We start from the raw sequence: 16,588 nt of genomic DNA on the forward strand, positions 1-16,588 counted from the left end.
GTGGCCAAGTCTGACAAAGATTCCCCCGGTCTATAAAGGTCTTTGCAGAAGCGTGCGAAGAAGAAAATGGCAGCTGCCCTGAGAACCTGGAGAAGAAACGAGTCGCTGCGGTGAGTGAGACATGTGCTAGACTGCGCTGACTAGAGAAGAACGCTCGGACACTGCAGGGTCCGTAATTGCACGGACTCCCAGGGTCTACAAGGGCACCCACAGTGGAATACAGTACTGGGGCTGGGGCTGCGCAGTAGGAGACGTGCTTGCAGGGAATCATGAGCTGCGTCCTGCAGCAAGCAGAGATGTTGTGCACATAACTGCCGGCCCGGGCTGAGCACTGAGTCTCTCCTTGAAATACTGGCCGGGGTCAGGCGTGTGGCTAGGTGTGCTATTATGCGACTGAAGTGGAAGCAGGTCTTCGGGAGGAAGGCGCTTAATCTAAGAACATGGTGAGGCACAGAGAATGTCTGCCCTGTAATAAAAAACCATTGAGTAGCTCTGGCGTAGCAACCTCACATGGACACCTGGCCCTGGGAGTGGCGCGCCACCCTGTTAGCTGCCTGACAGGGGGACTGGGCCTAGAAGTTACTGCCTATGCATTGCGGGCTGATTGCTTAAGGCCCCTACTTCCACTGAAAAACAAGGGTGCTCGGAGCATTGGATAAGGGCGCCTGTCAATGGGATAGAGTTGCACTGGCAGTGGGCACCCATAATTAAGAGAACCCAGTGGCTTGGTGTGCACCGCACTAAGACTGCCCGGGAAAACAGAGTTGATTTTAACCAACTGAGAACTCTGGAACATAGCCACTATGGGGAAAACAGAAAACAGCCAGCACGCCTAACATTCAAAACATGGAGGCCTACTAAAACCCAACAACATGCACTCTAAGCAAGGACCTCCATCTAGGGAGCCACGGCATTGTAAACTACTTTCCTAGCCATGCAGCAATGCCTGCAATCAATAGCCGGCATAATATAGATGCTCAACCTGCATAGGGACCACATGGCAGCTAAACTACATAAACAGGGCGCCAAACTGGGGGAGGCACAACAGCAGTGTAATCTCAACAGGAAAAGATGGCCTACAAACCGTCACCATAAAATGTTTAAATATTGAGAAGGTGTTCGCTGTAATGCAAGCCAAGATTAACGACTTAAAGGCACGCCCGCCGCAAGAATCTCCGAAATACTGGTTTACCCGGGTCCACCAATACCGGCAGATTGGAGCTGTACGTCAAAAACATGCTGCGAGAGATATTTGGCTCGGAACATCTGTCTGAAGAACTGAAAGTGGAGAGAGCGCATAGGTCGCTGGTGGTGCGGCCTGTACCGGGAGTTCCTCCACGTCAGATTATTGTTAAATTATTAATAGGGATGCTGTGCTTTGACGAGTGCAGGAGAAGCAGACCATAAACTACCAGGGAAACGACATCACGTTTTATCCGGATTGCACTGCAGCGGTTCAAGCAGCGCGTAAAGAATTTCTATAAGTAAAAAAGAAACTTCAATTTGAACACCTTCAGCCCGGCTGCACATAGAGGTTGGGGCCAAGAACAGGATTTATGCTTCAACCCAAAATGGCCATGGACTAAGACAAAACAATGCGAAGGATCCAAAGAGAACAGCATGAAATGATGGCTGTTGGCATGACCAATAATCAATATTGTCTAAATGGAGTACACCGGTGAGAGAAGGAGGCTGCAATGGGGTGGCAGACTCTAAGTGGTAATAACTGTCCCAGTTCTGAAAGGAGCCTCCTGACTGGACTCTGACTGCATAGCAGCTTTGGTTTGATGTAGGTTATCTATATGAATGTCAGGTATTTACTGATTTGCCCCAAGCGAAATTCATAGCTCCTATGTTATTGAGATCCGGATACATATGGTATTGTAATGCCCCAAGTTAACCACATTGACCTAATGCAGCCTAAGTGGTGTAATTCGGCCATTCCCAACCGTCGGGAGGGGTTAAAGGCATCTAAGATGCTAACTGACTATGCCCCCGTTCTGCTGTAACTTGATTGACATGTTCGCCCGCCGTGTCAATGGAGGCTTCAGCCTTCTTCACTATTAAATCTGGTATTTAAAGTAGGCAGAAGTGATGCAATTTCACACTTTTTCAGGAGAATAAGGGGTCTGTAGAGGGGACGATGTAGGAGACGATCAAGGCCACCATATGCGGTGAGAGCATAAGAGTACAAGCAGCTATCCTGAATAGACTGAAAAAAATAGAGGATACCCTACAAACACTAGAGAGAAGCCACAAACGGTGCCCCACCCAGACCACACTGGCTCAAATACGGGATTTGCTTACAGAATACACTGACATAGCAGAAGAGGAAGTACATCATAAGTTCAGAAGACGTGAAGCGAGGTCGTATGGGGAAGGTGGAGGACCAGGGCGAACTCTAGCCTCTAAAATAGCAGAATCTAAAACACAGGCACACATTGTAGAGATTGCAGAACAGAACCGTGTTAAATGTTACACTCCAACAGGTTTTCTATCAGCCCTAATGGATCTCTACACTGGCCTATATGTGCCACATGAGACACTGCTTCAGAAACTTAACTAGCTCAATACCTGGAAGATGTGGCCTTGGGATGGCTCTCCCAGGGACAGAGAGAATATTTGACACAACCAATAGCACTAGAAGATGTGAAAGAGGCCATACGCTCTTTGCCAATTGGAAAGGCATCAGGTGGGGATGGGCCCCCAAGTGAATTTTATAAAACATTTGCAGATCGCCTGGCCCCACACTCAATTGACACGTATACAGAGGCATACAAGAGGAACATGCTACCCCCCACCCACCCACTGTGAAGCCCTAAAGAACACACTTTTGAAGCCAGATAAGGACCCAGACAGGCGTGACTCATACAGACGGCTATCCTTTATAAATATAGACACCAAAATCCTGGCTAAAATAATCGCTTCCAGATTGCAGCCTCTCTTACCCAATCTGGTCCTAACGGATCAATTGGGTTTTGTACCAGAGTGTTCGGCATCGCACAAATTGCGGACATTGTTTGCAGTATTGTATCAACTAGACCCGGAGATGAAGGCTGCGGCGGTGTTGCTAGACGCCGCCAAAGATTTTGACTCGATCCAGTGGGGTATGTGTTCACTGTATTGCATTGTATGGGAATACCGCAGGCATTTCTGAAGTGGATATGAATATTGTACGCTGACCCAGTAGCAAGGATAAGAATCAATAAGTTCATTTCTGAACCAGTTCCATTTTGCAGGGGCAGCAGGCAAGGCCGCCTATTATCATTAATGTTATTCTCCCTGGCTCTGGAGCCACTGGCGTATGTAATGAAGCAGAGGCATGCGGAGGCTGCACTGAGATTCAGACATTTCCAACTTACTTGCCATTTCCCTATATACGGATGATGTGTTTCTATATGCCCGTGTACCAGAGACATATCTGGTGCCCCTTATACATGAGTATGTGCGATTTGAAAGATATTCAGGTCTCAGCATAAACTGGGATAAGGCTACCACATCCCCCTCACTCAAAGTACTGCCCCACATGACATGAAATTCCCCCTTGGGTGGGAAACCAAACCCATCAACTATTTGGACATATAGATACACAGGGACCCAGAGGTAGTGGTTCGCATGAGCAACAGACGTGCAATTGTGAAACTGACGAACCAAGTGGCTAGGTGGATATGGCTACCACTATCATTGGCTGACCACATAGCAATATTGAAAATATCTGTCTTGCCCAAGTTTTTTATATATGTTTGTGAAAATACCCATAGTACTGACCAGTGTGATTTTTAAGACCCTCAAAACATGCATGATAACACTGGCATGGGTTGGCAAGCAACCTAGATGCAGTTGGGATGTACGGCCAAAAACATATGAGAGGGGCGGTTTGGTGCCCTGGATATGCAGCTTTATTACCTTCGTGCACAATCATAGTTTACATATTATTGGTACTTCCCAATTTGCTACTTGCCACATCTAGCGGTAGAGACTGACGATGCACACCCCATACCGCCATTCTACTACAGACACAATCCGAAATCACACGGCTAGAGATCAATACTATACACAGTACCTCAAAGTCCTGGCATGGATTGAGTGCTAGGGCAGACAGACCCTCTATCTACGCACTGGCTATGCCCTTGGCAGCTCATCCAAATATCTCTGACACACATGAATCTATGGCAATGGAAATATTGCAGAAAGCAGGGGTGACCACACTTCGAGGCCTAAACTTTGACGGACAGTTCTTGACGTTAGACCCACTCACTGCCACACAATCTTCTAATATGCTACTAATGCTTGTATACACCAGACTTCGGGCAGCTGTAACGTCATTATACCCCAAGTTTCCGGAGGAGCCAGATATGCTGAAAGCACTGCAGGCGCTGCTAACATGCAGCTCACGCAAAGGCCTCATAACCAGATTGTACAACACATCCTTCCGGGAAAACCCAGAAGACAAAACAGTGGCCCTAGATAGATGTAATGCAATACTGGATACGCCATTGACTCAGGAGAACTGGGAGATATGCTGTACACTTACGGGGCACCTCACAGCTAACTGTAAAGTTAGGAGAATCAATTTCAAGTGTTTGCAACAAATATATTCTACTCCTCTCAAACTGCACAGGTATGGGCTCAGAGACCGCTCACGGTGTGGGAGATGCGAAGCGGTGAACGCCGACTTCATACATCTGGCCTGGAGCTGTATGCTTGTTTATAAATTCTGGACACAGGTGACACAAACTTTGTCGAAATTGGTAATGGAGTGGGTGCAGTGCACTCTTCAGTTATGTCTACTGGGGCTGGCCACATCGTTACAAACATGCAACCACAAATTGGTGGCAATCACTAAGTTGCTAGTTAAATGACTGGTGGCGAAACACAGGGGAGGAAAAACAGTTCCTAAGGTGGATCATTGGCTGAAAGACGTAGTCTGTTGCAGAGACCAGTTAGATACTTATGCGGAAGTATTACCAGTTGCATCTAGACCCAAGGACATATGGGTACCAGTAACAACGTATTTATTAGAATACCCTGATATGACAACTGATGTAGTAAGGAAGGCTGTCCAGCAAAGATGCAGGACGGTGATAACAGACTGAAGTGGGAGGGAACCTGTGGGTAACAGTCTCTGTGGAACGGGTAATTATGCTATTGTCTGCTATATGTACTGTAATGAACTGCCCTGTTTGTTTTTTATTTCTAAATTTCCTGTTTGTAAGTGAATGAAAAGAATGCAATAAATAAAATATAAAATAATAGAAGCTGTAGCTGAAAAAGAAAGCCTTACATGCCAATCTGGACTTTTGCAAGGGTAATGTAGCAGATCATTTCCTGGAACAATGTTGCAGTGGCTGTATATAGGATTGCTCAGGTAGTAAAGTACACATCTTTTCCAACTTGCGTAATGGCAAGCTTGCATAGTAGGTCTGCAAGCTTCACACAAAATATGCATACATTCCTCTGGAAATTGCACATAACTAAACTGTGAAACCTCAGGGCACAAACAAATGGTCTTTTTTTCTGAGATTTGGACCACTCAGCTGATGCAGAGCTAGGATTATGTTACTTACCATGTAAGCATCTGTTTGTGGCATGTAGTGCTGTAGAATCACATGTGCTGCATTATTTTGCCATCAGGTGTTGGGTCCAAGTTGTTTTTCTTAGAAGAAGTCTTTCGAGTCACAAGACAAAGTGACTCCTCTCTTGGGGATATTGCTCATGGGCATCAACTCCATTGTTAAACTGTTTTCCAGCAGGCGGGTGAGAATGGAGTGAAGTAAGAATCAATAAAGAAATGTCCATGAAAATGAACTAGTGTAAAGGTACTGCAATGGCCACAGGTGTCCGGGGAGGTGGTGGGCACATATGGATCTACAGCACTACATGCCATTAACAGATGCTTACAGGGTAAGTAACAAAACCTGTTCAATGGCATATGTGGCGGGAGAAACACAAGCTCGGCATAGAGGGTAAAGCAGTCCCTCTCCAAAAACAGTGGCTATCCTATGGGTGTTGCAGTGGTTTGAAAGAGTAAGTAGCACTGCCTGTCCTACATTGGCTTCTTGGTGTGCTAAAACATTCACACAATAATGTTTAGTAAATGTGATTGGGGTAGACTATGTTAATGCCTTAAAAATATCAGCTATTGGTATATTACCTAGAAAAGCTATGAAAGCCCCTATTTTACATGTAGAATGTGCCTTATGGTGTGTAGGCAGGGTTCTTTTAGCTTTGGCATAACAGAAAAGTAACTTATCTCCAGTAACAACTTATTTGGTAGAGACATCATCTAGCCACAGATTCCTTACCTTTGAATTTCCCAGGCGTCAGGTTGGATACGGAACACTTTTGCTCTAGCAATACTTTTGTGCACCAGTAGGTGGAGTCATCTGCACTGGAGGTGATGCCCACGTCACCTATATAGGTGCCACCTCAGGGTGTTGAAGACAGTTACTTTTCACAGCTTTTCACGTCAGGAGAGCGGAGCCATGAAGTGCACTGACAATGGTCTGTTTAGACCAACTAGGGTCCTGAAAGGGATCAGCTGTCCGCAGTGTGGGGAGGATGGGTGGGCGGTAAGGAATCTGCAGCTAGATCATGCCTCTACCAGATAAGGCGTTACCAAAGTAACGACCATCTGATAGAGACATCTAGCTGCAGATTCAATTCCTTTGAATAGATACCCAAGCAATCCCATCCCGGGAGGAGGGACTGCGAACAAGGTTAGACCTAGAAGTCCTGCAGACTTGACTGTTCAGGCAGTAGTGTTTGGTAAACATGTGCAAGGATGTCCACGTTGCTGTCTGGCAAATGTTGAGGACTAGAACTCCACGTTGCAATGCTGTGGTGGCAGCCTTAACTCTAGTGGATTGAGCCCTTAAGCATTCAAGAAGCTGTTTTGTGGCCAAAGCATAACACGTTTTGATGTAGAGGATGACCCATCAGCGAGATAGTTCTCTTCTGCACCACAGACCTTTCTTTGATCCAACGTATCCCATTAAGAGTCGGTCGTCCATGTGGAACTCCTTAGTGTGGTCAAGGTATAACAACGCTCTTTTTGGGTACAGCCGGTGGAGTCGCTTCTCCTCTTTAGATGGGTGTGGAGGAGCATAGAAAGTGGGCAAGGTGCCTGATTGCCCCACGTGGAATGGTGTTACCACTTTAGGTAAGAAAGAGTTCCTAGTATGTTGCGCCATCTTATTAGGGAAGATGGTCAGGTAAGGAGGGTTGGATGACAGAGCATGCAATTCGCTCACCCTCATGGCAGAAGTTATTGCAACTAAAAAGGCTGCTTTGATGGTAAGCAGCCGGAGGGGGCAGTTGTGCAGAGGTTTGAATGAAGCACACATCAGGAAGGCGAGAACCAAATTAAGGTCCCACTGAAGCATGACGAATTGGACAGGAGGGGAAACATATTTACAAGCCCTTTAAGAAATCAAATTACAAATGGGGATGTAAATAATGAGGGTTGGTCTGGCAGCCTCAAGAAGGCAGGAAAAGGCAGAGAGGTAGCCTTAAAGAGTGCCCAGAGCAGAGTCCTGCTGAGCAAAGGTAAAAATAAAGAGAAGGACTTGAGAGAGGGAGGCAGAAAGAGCATCAATAGACCTTACAATACAATATTTTACAAATTTCTGCTACCGGCAGGCATACACGGTCTTGGTAGAGGGACACCTCGTTGCCAAAATAACATTACAGACGTTTGGAGAAAGGTTGAATTATGTCAACTGCCGCAGCTCAATCACACTCAAAAAGGCGTAGAGTTGACAGGTTAGGGTGGATGACCCTTCCCTGCTGCTTGCAACAGAAGATCATCATGAAGGGCAGCCAGATCAGAGGATCAATGCTCAGTTGGAGAAGCCCGGGGTACCAGACTCTCCATGACCAGTTCGGAGCCACAAGAATGACTTGGGCTCAGCTGCTCGGGATATTCTTGAGCACTCTGGACAGGAGTGGTACTAGTAGAAAGGTATATAGGAGGCCCGAGCTCCACTCAAGTCAAAAAGCATCGCAGTGCGAGTGCCGCCTTGGAAACTCCAGCGTGCAAAACTTCTAACATTGTGAGTTGTCGGCGGAGGCTAACAGATGAAACCAAGGCTCGCCCCACTTTGAAAGAGACCTTGCGCCACCTCCGGAGGGAAACGCCATTAGTTCGAGTACATTCATCCTGGCATTCAAGGAACCTGCCAAGTGTTGAACCACCAGGGATATGAACTGCTGTTTCAGCCATGTACAGTGATGCAGGGCCTCTTGAAAGATGGTTTGACCCAGGTACCCGGCCTGCCCTCATGCCCGACACTTCGGCTTGACAACCGCTTTCGCCGCTCCGGAACCCGCCAGAACCGAACGCGCTTCAAACCATTCACTATGCACACAACTCCGGTCTACATTTACTGATCGACCGTGCCTCGTCGTGGGTACCTGTTCGGTAGGACTCTGCCTTCCAGTTCCTATGGACTCCATCCGGCCCCCCCTCTACTTCACTTCTCACTGATTTGCACATTACTCCTGCACCGCTATTCAGTAACCTGGTCCTGATGAGGATCCTAAATCGCTAGGATCGAAACGCCGTCGACTTACCAGCGGAACTTCTGTCGCCTTTTACTATGGTTCACGAAATAGCTTAAAAATACTTGTTAAAACTCATGTGAATAACTAACTGTGAACCATAAGTTCTTCTGTATATATTTGTCACTTCTCCACTTTGCGCCATCGCTGTTTTTTCACTTGTCATATGCGCCTGCCACCTTTGAGTGTCATGAGCACAAAGTTTTTGGGTTATTGGCGAATTAATTGCTTACAGTGCTGATACAACTGTTCACAATTCTTATTAAAAAAAAAACCTGTTTCCAGTGTTCTGCAAATGTTTTGTACTCTTCCAAATATATGATGCCTAGGGCACATTTAAACGTACTATGAGTCTCCCTACCTTCCTTTCTTTCTTGCAAAGTTTGGTGCATGCTTGATAACTAGGCCTCTCAATAATAACGGTTGAGATATTGTTGTTTATTTATGCTGCTTGTAGAAGGGACGCTGAAAGGAGCCACGCGAAGCAGGGGTTTGTAGCGCCTCCATTGATTTAGCTACTTCGATGTCCCTTTTCATTTTTTTCAATGCTTGGTCCACCTAGGGACCAAAGATGATCTTTGTCAAATGGTAAATGTAATATTGTTTGTTGCACTTTTGGTTAGAAACCAGATATATGTAGCCATGCATGTATACACAACAAAACACTTGTGTTTATGACTATGGCGGCTGTGTCCACTGAGTCTAGAGTACATTAAATGGAATTATTGGAAATTAACTTTCCCACTTTGACATGCTCATGTCCCCTTTTTTATATTCCTCTAGGAGATGTTGGAGGAGCTCCTCCATCTCATCTCAGCCTGCCTGTTTATATTTTGCTAAAAAGGCTTAAGTGTTAGCAATGCACCAATGATTGGAAGATTGAGCTGCTACCCGCTTGCTTGAAGCATCAGTTAGTTTGGATTCTTTATCAGGTGGCAGAGCATCTGCTGAGGATTGAGAAGGGTCTCTCTTCCGGGCATTACATAATACTAAAAAGTCTGGGAAGAGCGGACCTTTGATGTAAATAAGGTCTGAGAGTGCAGGCTTATACTTTTAGCCAACACAGAATGTGATTGTGTGCGCGCACTGGGTTCTAAAAACATCATCAGCATTTCTAAGCATACCTTTAAGCATAGGCAGGCATTGATACGCTCTATGGGTATTGGAAAGGGTTTCAAAAGGGAATAATTCTCACTAGTGTCTTTATGTGGAGGAACTTGGTGATAGGCAGCTGCCCTAGTGATGAGGTCTTAAAAAGATGAAGCATCATCAAGGGGTGATGGTCTGGCTGAGTAGAGACCTGGGTTAGTATCGCCCGGGGGATCAACATCATAATTAGCCCAGGGATCTTTTGACAAGAATCCTCTCCTCCCCCATAATCATGTGTAGGAGACCCTATTGGCATGAAGTGTTAGGGTTCACCTAGTGAATGAGGTGGTGAAGGTGGTGGTTACGGAGAAGAGGTTGGGGTGGTGGTGGTGGTGGTGAACGAAGATGCAAAGGGTTGGTTGCAATGTCCTTTTTAGTAGGCACCAGTCCCCTTTGCGGAAGCCATGGATGAAGTCAGCGTTTAGATGATCTGGACACCGAGTGCACATGCTGAGCTAAAATACGACCAGTTTGAGACTGCATGTGTAGCCTTTTCTGTTTCAGATCGGGCAGCTCCTGCATGATTTGTAAGATGGATTCTGGTGGCAAAGTCTGTTTTCTTGCAGGTCTCTTGCAATTGCAACAAGGAAGGAAGTGGTCATAAAGACCGTTTCCTCATTCGGAACATTAGACATTTAGGTACCAAGTGTCGGTACGAAGTTTAACCTGTGAACTATCAGAACTTTCACTACCACTTCAAAAGAGGAATATACTTTAATAGCGGACTTAAAAACAAAGACAAGTTGGAAATTACCTCTTCTTCAAACAAAAGCCACAGCTTCTCAGATGCCAGTTTGTCTGGCCGTAAAGTGATGTATGTATACAGTGCAAGCAGAACACAGGTTTCTATAAAGAAAACAAAGAAGAAATGATGTGTATTAACAGAATAGCTCAATTATTCCAAAAATGCAAACACTGTAACCCTTGCACAAAAAACATTTCTTAAAAAAGACCAGTCTGAACTTTAAAGACTGACCGTACATTTTTCCAGTGAAAGCTATATAGTCAGGTTAAATAGATGTAATATCACAGTTCAAAAGGTACTCTGCGCTGGGGTGGCGGTGCGACTATAACCTCCCATTGTCCCCTTCTAGCATGCAGTAGTAACACCCCACCCCCCATTTGGGGGGGGGGGGTTGAAAATCACCTGGCCACCTATCGGCCAGGTATTTTTTGCGCCACCTTTTGCGCACACTCTTGCCAGGGGAAGGGGAGCGGGGTAAACTCCCTCGTTTGTTGTTGGGCGCGCTGGAGTGGCCCAAACTGGCTTTTTTCAGGTCCCCGGCAGCCGTTATGGCGCCGCCCATGAGGCTGCCTTTGGGGAAGGGCTTTGCAAATCACAGTTCAAAGAAACAACTGACACAGTTTTACTTCATACATTTTAATCATGGCTAATTCTCATCACAATTCACATACTGTGGACTAAGTGTGTTTATTCCTTTATTAAAACCATTTTAGTCTTAAAATCACTTTTCTCTGTGGGTTACAGAACTTCACCCGTTGTGAGTTTCCAATGCAAATACTGGACTATATTTCAGCTTAAGAAAGTCAAATGCACAAACCCACATCAGCAAATGGTGAAACTTTAAGTATATCTGTAACATTGTGCTTAAAAAGAAGCCCTTCATTTTTATTACATTTTCACAAATCAACACTGATAATTGTATTATCAAACCATGAAAAGTACCATACCTTTTTTCCTCATAGAAAAAAAAGAAGGGTAAAAATATGGACTAAGAATAAACCATGAGTAATAAGAAAATAAACCTGCCCCTAAAGAAAAACACTAGTTTTAAATAAACTAGCAGAATTTCTTTACACCCATATTACAGTTATGGTCTAATGTAAGAAACTCCAAACAGCACACCCTTAATAACAAGAACTAGAAGAATGGGAGTATTCATCAAAGAACACTCCATACTTGTCTCAATTTAACGGCATTAATTAAGAGTAACCAAGCCACCTATCAAAATATATCTCCATTAATAAGGGTATTAATTAAAGGAAGAAATATTGAAGATAATACCAAACTCACATTTCCAAAAAACACACACCCACGAAAACCCAGAAATCCTCTTGTTGGGACAGAAAAGTAATCTACTTGGTAAAGATGTGTACCCCTGCCCTGAGTGCCCAATTGTATCATTGTCTGGATCCCTAATGCTGATTTTTTTTCTCCCATATATGAACACGGATCATGTGTGTGCGCTGTGGCATAGGCAAGTTTCATGGATTGCGGTCTTGTTGGACTATGAGGGGTGCAGATAGCATTACCCTCATAGTGGTGAAAGGCTACTGCCTTCACCAGGAGTTAAACAGCACGAGTGCGGTGGTGGCAGTATACTGTGTGATGATTAGTAGTACTTTTTACCTTAAGTCACTGGAGTGGGACCTATAGGATCACACAACTTTTTAAAGGTTCCGCTGCTCACCCTTGGACTACATCAGGTCGACGTAGAAGGGCTCTGTATTGAGCGCATGTGAGTGCACAAGACATATACTACACAGAGGGTACAGTGCAGAACAGTGTGCACATGGTAAATGTGTGTGCATAGGCAGAGGGTGCTTAAAGGAATATACTCTGACGCAGTACAGAGAGACTGTAGTATTGAACAGTGTGCTCAGACTGAGTGTGTGTGCTGCATGTGGAAATGCTGGTGGCAGCATGGTACATGGGCACAACAAAACTAGACAATGTAGTGTCTTGTGAATTAATGCCGATTGCAGAAATTCCAGCACTGATACATTACAAGGAGGACCTTGGATTCCATTTTGGGAAGCCGAGGCCTGTCTGGTGAAAACATGACGAGTAGAGGATGTGAGAAGTTGGCCTGATATATAATGTTCACTATTCTAGTGAACACTTTGTATCAGTCCAAACAACCCTTATTGATGTTTGGTTGTAAGTCAACCTGATAGACCAGCTATCCTAGTAGCATGGACACGTGCAGTCTTTAGGCTAAACTCTAGAGGGCGTGTTAAGCCAGCTGTTTTACCATCACATTTACCCCTTGAACACCAAGTGAAAGGACACCACACAAGTTGTTATGAAAAATAAAGTATATTTATTTATAACAAGACTACCCTGGCTCTTTATGAGACAGGGAGCTAAGCACACAACAAAACTATACTTAAAGTCGCACAATTTACACAAATGCCCGAGGGGCACGAAAAACCATATACTACACAAGTGGAATGCGAATTACTAGCAGGTAAGTAACTATTCTCATAGTCTTTAGGATCGCTAGGACTGGACTACTGAACCTTTAGATTACAAGCAGGAGGCCTAGGGACGTCGTGTACAGAGTGGGAACTCTCACGCGTAAGGCGGGAAAAAGTCTATGGAGGCTAGTAAAAGCAAAGTTAGTGTTTTCGGGCGAACCCGACTAGGTAGGTCAAAAACGAAAGTGGATCTAGACACTTAGAGAGTTGGTCTACGCTGGAGCACCGGAGTACTCGGTTTACCTAGCCCAGGGGCTGCGGCTGCATAGGGTTCAAATGTCGTCGGGTTTCTTCGTTGATGAACCAGGAGCCTGAAGGAAGAAGTTGCTGGCAGGCGACCAGTGAAGAAGTTCGTGGGGATCCAAGCCTGGATCGGGGAAGAGGAAGACCTGTAAGCAGAGGGGACCAAGTTCTGAATCACTAGCCAGTGATTTAGGTGGGCACCAGAGTGGCACCGGACGCAGTCACCTCGACCAGGTGAGTGGGCGCTGCTGGGCTCTGCAGTCTCTCGGACCAGGAGGCGTTGTCGGCGACCAGGATGGAGGTGCGAGCTGTCCCACGAAGATATCTGCTGTCGACGTCGCTGGACCCAGGATTGGGGCAACCAGTCTTGGCAAATGCAAGCCCACGCGGTGGACTTAAAATGGCGTCTGGAGTGGACCAGGAGGGTACGGGGTGCTCCTCTGTTGGAGGGGAGCAAGGGCCAGTCTGGAGCAACCAGACCAGCAGTGTTTGTCGTCGAAGTTCGTCATCAGAGGGCCACTAGCCAACGGGCAAGTGACCTGGACAACGCGGTGAGCAGCAAAGAGCAGAAGGGCCCCACGCAGATCTCGTGGATGCAAGGGGGCTGAACTTCGGTGCTGGAGCTGCTCAGGGTTGGGGCTTCTCTTACCCCAAAGCACTCGGTCGAGGGTCACTCGGTGGTCGTGCTGGGCAAGCGTCGTGCAGTCTTGAAGATGGCCGGTCCCTCGAGGTCTCGTCACACCCACGGGTCTCAGCTGGGCTGAAGATGCAGGTAGAGGTCAGAGGTGCCAGGGAAGCCGGTTCTCGTCGAGCTGGGCAGTCTTGATCCGAAGGAGAGACTTACAGCAGACCGCGATGCTTGGATGGTGCCTGCTGCTGCAGGGTGACTACTCCTTAGTCACAAGGGAGAAATCTTGAGAAGAGTCTTGAGTTCCTTTCGTGGAAAGTCGGTTCAGGATTCAAAGATGATCTGATTTGGAAGGGGGCCTGATCCTACCTTTATCCTGCAAAAGGGGGCTGGCACGCGACTAAGTCCTGCCCTATGGGTGGGACTAGGAAGGGAGGTGGTTACACCCCTCTCCCATGCCGGGCTTTCCCCAGCTCAGGGGCTGGTGTGCCCCTGGAACTGGTTCAAGCCGGCATATGCACAGTGAGCACCGGGGTGCCACTTGCAGTCACCTTCCTCTAAAGCCCTGCCTACCTAGGATACACAAAATCCTGTCTGGGACGGTGCTGGCACCGCCCCTGGCAGGAAATCCTTTGTCCTTGCCTCCCGCGCTGGGAGGACTCCCAGCAGCAGGAGGGCAGACTTGTGTCTCGGTGGCAGCATCCATCTTGTGGAGCTGAGGCTATGTCTGACTTTAACCGGGGTTACAGGTTACCAACATGTCGTGTCCCTCTAGAAGGGTGGAATGCTAACCCCGTCGCCAGAATTGGCGAGGGGTTAGTATTCCAATTCGTATGACACCTTACTCGACATGTTTTGATAAAGCGATACCAGAGTTGGCATATAACCGCGAGGATTATAATGCACTTAAGAGTATATGGTATGCGTTATCATGGAACAGCTATTAGGACTTGGTTCCGCAAGCTGCAAACGGGCTCAGCTCATGCCAGAGCACCATTTCAAATTATTCCAAGCACTCTGCCTTCAGGATTGTTAAGGCCTGCCATAGGAGTGACTGATAGGAATATATGTGTCCATTTTAGGGTTAGATATAGGAATACTATATCTAAAGCAAAGGGCGATTACACCACCTTGCCCCAGCTGTCGTGCAGCCAGTTGTGTCAGATTTGGATGGCCAGCCAGGGGTGGCATAATACATGCTGCAGCCCCTGGTAGGCCCTGGGTACACCTATGCCCTGGGTACCTAAGGTACACTGTACAGGGACTGATAAGGTGACTCAGTATCCAATTAGATATGTACCTAATGTACATGGAATCCATTTTACAGAGAGAGCAGTAGGCCTGGGGTCCTGAATAGCAGGGCCCCAGGTCAACTAAGTCAGAAAACCAGCAAAACACCAGGCAAAAAGTTGGGGGCAACCATAGTCAGGGATCTACCTTCCTACAGAGGAATCTCTGCTGCAATCATGTAAGCTGGGTGGAATAAGCAAGCGAGGGAAAGCTACGCTCTCACTGTATAATTTCAAAGGGCTCTTTGATTCAGTGACATCACAAGGAAAGGGGAGAGGATGTGGTCCGACGGCTAGATTGCTGACTTTGATGCTGGAAACCAAGGTTTGAGCCTCAGGGTCATGTCCACATCCTGTGATTCTGGGCAAATCACTTAATCTCCCTGTGCCTGAATGTCCTTGTGTAACGAAACAGGTGCTTATGTAAAGCGCTCCAATACCTTCTGGTCGAGTTCGTGCTATATAAATTTGCATTAAAAAAAAAAACGGGCCTGGACAAATCTCAGAAAGAGGGAGCTGGGGGTGATAAGGAAATCATAAAGGGTAGGGCTGGGGGCCCAGGATGAACCTTCAATGCACAGATCACTGTGGCTGACTTCCAGGTGTAAACTCTGGACACTTCCCTGAATCACGTTTTTGGTTAATCAGTTTCAGAGTACTGCCTGCTGTGACAGACCTCTTTTCAAAGGAAGCATGAGGGTTAGAGATGTCCCTATCAAAGAAGCAGAACCCCAACATAAAACTTCAATGATTCAGACCTTAAATCACATTTGATGTCGGGAAAAGAACTATTAGGGGAGTATCATAAAAGACACATGCGGTTTATAATTCTCTGATGTAAGTAATTGAGATTGAAAGTAAATTGATAGAATGATGACCTTCAATGTTGATCCAAATGTCAGTAAAGAAACATGTTAAAAAAAAAAAGTAGGGGGGTCTGAGACCCCATACCATGTCATCTGCCGAGAAGCCAGCCAGCCAGGCTGCATTAGGAGGGGAAGCTCTGCAAAACTTCAGCCTGTGACCAGGACTTGGGGCCTAGCCTGATAGTCTCCCTGCTGGGTGAGGGACATCACCCAGGGAAACCATGATCACTTGCTCTGAAGTCTGGAGCACCAGCACCTGTGTGCTCAACAAGACTGGTCTGCCAGTGAGGGAGCGGAGCGTGTGAAGGAAGCAAGATCCAGAGTGGAGTCAAGACCTGTGGGGCTCCTGAATAAGGTGTTAGGAGCTGTGCTGCACCAATCCGGCCGTTGCCCATGTGCCCTGCTGCGAAGTTTGGTGACCCCGTATGCCAGGAGGGGCCGCAGTGCATCAAGGACAGTGCCACACCGATTGGGCCGTTGCCTGTGTGCAGAGCTGTGGAAGCTGGTAACTCCGTATGCCAGGAGGGGCCTCCATGTGCCAAGAAGCTGTGCCGCATCAATTGGGACATCGCCCATGTGCGGGAAGTAGCCTTGACCTTGTGTGTAGGATAAGCAGCGGAGGAGGTAAC

The 16,588-nt window shown here is 46.7% G+C and overlaps 1 protein-coding gene across 2 annotated transcripts in view; it reads right to left on the reverse strand.

Annotated features, from left to right (window-relative positions):
• The window catches only part of ATRIP (ATR interacting protein), a 289,338-nt gene that overhangs the window by 84,072 nt on the left and 188,678 nt on the right, over positions 1-16,588 (reverse strand). For both annotated transcript variants that reach the window (XM_078661380.1, XM_078661379.1), the window contains exon 11: positions 10,466-10,557. In XM_078661380.1, the coding sequence (XP_078517506.1) occupies positions 10,466-10,557 (92 nt within the window). The remainder of the gene's footprint in view (positions 1-10,465; positions 10,558-16,588) is intronic.

The sequence above is a fragment of the Lissotriton helveticus genome, chromosome 9, assembly GCF_964261635.1.
Source record: "Lissotriton helveticus chromosome 9, aLisHel1.1, whole genome shotgun sequence".
Classification (NCBI taxonomy): Eukaryota; Metazoa; Chordata; class Amphibia; order Caudata; family Salamandridae; genus Lissotriton; species Lissotriton helveticus.